The 6,222-nt window shown below is 34.9% G+C and overlaps 1 protein-coding gene across 1 annotated transcript; it reads left to right on the top strand.

Moving 5' to 3' along the window:
- Positions 1 to 2,879: 2,879 nt before the first annotated feature.
- Positions 2,880 to 4,472, top strand: PKNH_0907600 (KIR protein; the record flags this gene model as incomplete). Its single annotated transcript, XM_002259061.1, has 3 exons — positions 2,880 to 2,906; positions 3,213 to 4,076; positions 4,191 to 4,472. The coding sequence occupies 3 exons, from the start codon at positions 2,880 to 2,882 to the stop codon at positions 4,470 to 4,472; spliced, it is 1,173 nt and encodes a 390-aa protein (XP_002259097.1).
- Between the last annotated feature and the right edge of the window lie 1,750 nt (positions 4,473 to 6,222).

Here is a 6,222-nt window from a genome sequence, read left to right as displayed (position 1 = left end):
GGTTCGATATAATCATAAAGACCATGTCTATACAATAATCATTATAAGATGTTACTAAAACAATTGCAAAAAATGTGATGATATTCATGCTAAAAAATTACATATACACACAAAAAAAAAGAGAAATTCATGATATAATTTTTTACAATGCGAGATTTTTTATTTCGCATGAAATAAGGGTTGAATTCTTTCCTTGTGGGACTTTGGTTAAGGTTTCACATATCGGAGGAATAAATTTTTTTCGGTATGGAATGAACCCTGAACCTTAAAACCCCGAAATGTGAACACTAAACATAAGGACTAAACATAAACACCGAACATAAAATCTAAACCGTGTACCTTAAATTATAAACCCTAAACCCTAAAGCATCTAAACCCTAAAAACCTGAACCTTGGACCACTAGTTTTTTTCTTACTGGACCTGTTGTTTAAAGGGTTTCTGAGCTCCTTTTTCGGTAAAATTTTTTTTTCCTTCAACGGTTTTTTTTTTTCATTCCTTTTCCCCTTTCCTTCTTTACATTGCCTTTTCTTCCTTTATCTTTCCATTCCTTGTCATCCTTTTCCTCTTTCTTCCTTTCTTTCCTTCTTTCTTTTCTTTGTTTTCTTCTCCTTTTTTCTTTTTTCCTTCTTCCTTCCTTACCCTTGTCCCGTTTTCCGTTTACCTCCGTTTGCTAGGAGTTTTTTCCCTATCTCTTTCTCTCCCAAAAATATACCTACACCTAAAACCGGAACCTTATTCCTATGCCCCTGAAACCTTAACCCTGAAACCTAAACCATTAAAACCCTGAACCCTGAACCGTAAACCCTGAACCGTAAACCCTGAACCGTAAACCCTGAACCGTAAACCCTGAACCGTAAACCCTGAACCGTAAACCCTGAACCGTAAACCCTGAAACCTAAACCATTAAAACCCTGAACCCTAAACCCTAAACACTGAACCCTAAACCCTGAACCCTAAACCCTGAACCCTAAAGCCTAAACCCTAAACCCTAAACCCTGAACCCTAAACCCTAACCCTAAAACTAAACCCTAAACCCTAAACCTTAAACCCTAAACCCTAAACCCTGAACCCTAAACCCTGAACCCTGAACCCTGAACCCTGAACCCTGAACCCTAAACCCTGAACCCTAAACCCCTAAACCCCTAAACCCTAAACCATGAACCCTAAACCCTGAACCCTGAACCCTAAACCCTAAGAACCCTAAACCCTAAACCCTAAGAACCCTAAACCATGAACCCTAAACCCTAAAACCTAAACCCTAAAACTTAAACCTTGAAACCATGAACCATAAACCATAAAATGTGAACCCTGAACCATGAAACCATAAACCCTGAAACCATAAACCCTGAAACCCTGAAACCATAAACCCTGAAACCCTGAAACCCTGAACCCGGAACCCGGAACCCTGAATCCTAAACCATGAAACCATAAACCCCTAAAAACCATAAACCCTGAAACCCTGAACACTAAACCCTGAACCCTAAACCCTGAACACTAAACCCTGAACCCTAAACCCTGAACCCTAAACCCTGAATCCTGAACCCTGAAAAACCTAAACCCTGAAAACCCTAAACCCTGAAAATCCTAAACCCTGAAAACCCTAAACCCTGAAAACCCTAAACCCTGAAAACCCTAAACCCTGAAAACCCTAAACCCTGAAAACCCTAAACCCTGAAAACCCTAAACCCTGAAAAACCTAAGCCCTGAAAACACTAAACCCTGAAAACTCTAAACCCTGAAAACCCTAAGCCCTGAAAACCCTAAACCCTAAACCCTAAGCCCTGAAAACCCTAAACCCTGAAAACCCTAAACTCTGAAAAACCTAAACCCTGAAAAACCTAAACCCTGAAAACACTAAACCCTTAAAACACTAAACCCTTAAAACACTAAACCCTTAAAACACTAAACCCTGAAAACCCTAAACCCTGAAAACCCTGAGAACCCTGAGAACCCTGAGAACCCTAAATTTTGGAGAACTCCTTTTTTTTTTATTGTACATCCTGTGCGATGGTGTAGATTTAGCGATTGTAATAATAAGCATATATGTGGGTCTTGGTGATGGTCGGGGGGAGTGGGTAGGGAGATGAAGTGCCTTATTAGAAATACCTTCGGGTACTATATTAGGGGAATGTTTTTCACATTTATAAATTTTTTTTAAATTTGTGTGGAAAAGGAATAAGTATATTTTTTTCTAGTTGTAGTAATTTAAAGTAATTTTTTACAATTTTTATTTTTTTAGAAGGAAGGGAAGGGTAAAATTATAATCTTTTAAAAGGAAGAAAGGAAGAATAATACCTTGTGGTGGTAGAAAAGTAATCTCTTCATTTTTTTCTCTCTTAAGGGATTGAAGGAAAGAAAAAGGGGGGAATATAATCCTTCTTAAAGGAAGGGGAAGGAGTAATCTCTTCTTTTTTTTCTTAAGAGATTGAAGGAGAAGTAATCTATTTTTTTTTTATTATGGGAGTGAAGGAGAAAGAAGTAATCCTTCTTTTTTCTTTAAGGAAAGCGAGGAAGGAAGTAATATCTTCTTTTTTTCTCTCTTAAGGGAAGAAAGGAATAAAAGGCAAATAACCTTCTTAAGGGAAGGAGAAGAAAAAAATCCTTTCCAAGGGAAGGAAGGAAAAAAGGAAAAGAATGAAAAGTGAAAGGAAAAATCGAAAGGAAAGAAACGGGGAAGAAAAAAAAGGAATGGAAAAGAAAATACCCCCCAAATGTGAAACCTTCCTTTTATATGTCATTATGAAATGAATATCAGTTCCTACATGTATTTTCTATGTTATTTGGTACTTATGAAAATAACTTGTCAGGATTGTTTTTTTTTTTTTTTCATATATATATATATTTTTTTGTATACCTATGGAAATATACCAAATAAATCATGGCGGCCGCTGAGGGAATATTAACGGTAAGCTCTATTCTATTATGACGTATTTGTTTGGAGGGGGGGAAGAGGGCGTGAATATTTCTCATTCACATGGACATAGAATTTTTTTTTATACATAATATAAGGTAGAAATGAGAAGTATACATCTATACATCTATGTATATATGTATATATGTATATGTATATATATGTATATGTATATGTATGTATATATATATATATTTATATATGTATATGTATACACATATGTGTATGTATGTATGTATATATATGTATGTACATATATGTATATATGTATGTTCCATTTATTTTATATTTTTGATTTAGGAAAAATGTTTGAATAAATTACCTTCACGGAAAATGTATGAAAAATTTAAGAGCAGGGATTATCATGGGATCTGTGCAGGATGGGATAAAACAGAGAAAGTGAAGATATTACTGCAATTGGACAAGAAACCTAATGATACAACTCTTAAAGATAAAATTATGAGTGCTCTCTGCTATATAATGAAGAATAAGGACAGAGGCACTGACATAAAGGAACTGGATAAATGTAAGTTTCTTTATTATTACGTAGGTAATGCTTTGTATGCAACATATAAAGATAAGGATAAAACTGATGCTGATGATAATTTCTATGATGTTATGGAAAATGTAGATAAGGCAATACAAGCTAATGCGCCCCAATTGAAGGACTGTTTCCTACCCCCTGATAGTTCTATTGATAAGGAATTCCCAATATGGAAAGCACTATTCGATTATTACCACGACAAAGACACTATATTGGGGCATATGAAGGATGGGAATAAGAAGTGTAGTAGAAAATATCAGGAACACTTACAAGCAATAAAGGGCGCTTATACCACTATGCGTGGGCAGTGTATAGTGGGGGACAAGGGAACCAGTACATGGTGCGATGAATTTAAGAAACTTTTCCCAGAACATAAAGCTAACAGTAGTTTAGACTTAAAATGTCAGGAGGTAGAAGGTACGGATGCGTCCCTCCAGGATGGAAATGGTTGTCCAAATCAAGCGGGTCAAACTGATAGGGCGCATGGCACAGGTGGCTCAACGTCGAGCGCACACGAGGGGTCCTCCACTGATGCGGCTTCCCTTGAAAGTAAAATTGTTTATACATCTTCTGCACTTGCATCGGTAGGATTACCCGCTATCGCATTCCTTTTATATAAAGTAAGTCGATAATTACAAGAATTAACACATATATACATATATGCATTTATGCATATTTACATATATGTATATATATATATATATATTTCATCCCCCCTCTTTCATTTCCTTCAGTATTCCTCCTTACCTTCTTGGATAGGTAACACGTTCTTTGGAGGTGGAAGGAACAATATTACAAGTAACAGAAAGAAAAGAACATTTCGGAGCGACTTCGATACATTCACAGAAAATGATTCAACAGACCTGTCGACCGTATACTCAATGGACGAATCCATAACAGAAGATAATTCTACTTTATATGATGGATCATCTGGGCGGCAGAATAATAGCAGGCAACAACAACAGAGACGAAGACAACACGGACAGAGTACGAATATGGCTTATCATAAAATGTAACATGTCACAATGCAACACATTAGAAGGATTTGTCCCCGTCTGCCGCCCTCCGCGGGGAGGCAAGGGGGGGAATATGAATAATCATATGGTTTGATAAAAAGTGGAAAGAGCAAAAGGGGCATTTCCCTCAATTTTTTTTTTTTTTACTTTTTTTTGTAACAGTTCACGCTTATGTTTAATCAATATAAGTTAGAGAAGAAAAATTTTTCTTCCCATTTTATTTTGATATGTTGGGTAATTTCATTTTAGTGAGGATCTAAATATGTTCATTAAAATTTTTCCAGGAGCTTCTATTTTTTTTGTAATTTTTTTTTAAATCTTCATAATTTTTTATAATTTTTATAATTTTTTTTCATCCTCTTCCATTCTAAAGTCCAATTGTGTACCATTTTTAACAATAAGGTTGTGCTTCTTCCACAATTTTTTTTCGCGGAAACCGAAATATAGTCCGCGCGCGGGGAAGGGGGGCGCTCGCATGCGTGTCCTATTCACTAGAACGAGAAAACTATTGGGGGCAATATTTCGCCAAAGAAAAGAAACAGAATTTAAGGAAAAAAAAGAAATAAATGAAGAAAAAGAAGAAAAAAAATTTTGGAAAGAAAAAAAAAAATACCATTTCAATAATTTGAATAAGACATATTGATGGAAGAAAAAAAGAAATTGTCCCCAAAAGAGAAAAATGTGCCATTAATTTGTCAAAAAAAAGAAAAATGTACCCTAATAATTAATTTGCTACACGGACAAATTAGCCCCGCCCCTAAAAAAAAAAAAATTATACCAAAAGACTTAAAAGAAATGTACCCTAATAATAAATTGGTCTAAAAGAAAGGAAGAAATGTGCTCTAGTATAAAATTTTCTCCCTGTGACAATTTTTATATTAGGGCACATGTTCTTTTCTATTAAGGCACATTTTTGATGTAAAATGTATGTATACTTTTATATATTTCCTGTGCAATACCTATTTACACATTTTTCTTTTTTTTGGTCGGATATGTGTACGATATGCTGAATGCGTGTCTGTTCGTCATTTCATTTTTGGACGATTCATTTGAATGTCGTATAACATATTTATGAGAAGTATGCATGAGTATGGACAGTACGTACTGTTTGCATAACCTTTAAATTAATACACTTCCTTACGCGGACTGCTCTTCCTTAGTTCATGAACTTAAGAAAAAAAAAAAAGTGCGTTCCGTTTTTTAACACTCCATCTTAAGATTATTTTGAAAAAAAAAAAAAAAATTATTTTTTCTCATTATTATTCATGGCGAAATCAGGGAAGCAGTGTTACATACTATAGGAGTAATGGAAGAGAGGGGAATGGTACCATATCTGGGTGGGGGGCTCACACTTGTATATGGGCAACCGTCAGATCGTAAATGGAACATTTCACACTGCTGTATTATATCATTAGGCGGATAAATAAGTAGAAGGGGAAATTTTCCTGAACATATATATATTTTGAGATATTTATGTTAGGTTTTATAGGAATGTCTATATACTCTTTCAGCAGTATCATAGAAATTTGGTATCCCCTGAAATTTTTCCTCTATGATAGGAAAATGATTATTCCTATGGAAGGAATTTTGGTAATCTAATTGTATAATTTATTTTACTAAAAATTAGGAAGAAATAGGAAAATGAACCATGGAAGAGGATGCCTATTTTTCTGGTTATTCTATATATAGATGTCCTCCCGTATTTATTTGAAATGGTGGAATTCGAAAATTCCATAAGAAAAGTACACGT

This window comes from Plasmodium knowlesi, assembly GCF_000006355.2.
Source record: "Plasmodium knowlesi strain H genome assembly, chromosome: 9".
NCBI classification, from domain to species: domain Eukaryota; phylum Apicomplexa; class Aconoidasida; order Haemosporida; family Plasmodiidae; genus Plasmodium; species Plasmodium knowlesi.
Note: the sequence above shows the minus strand (reverse complement) of the source record. Positions and strands in the feature narration are given on the sequence as shown.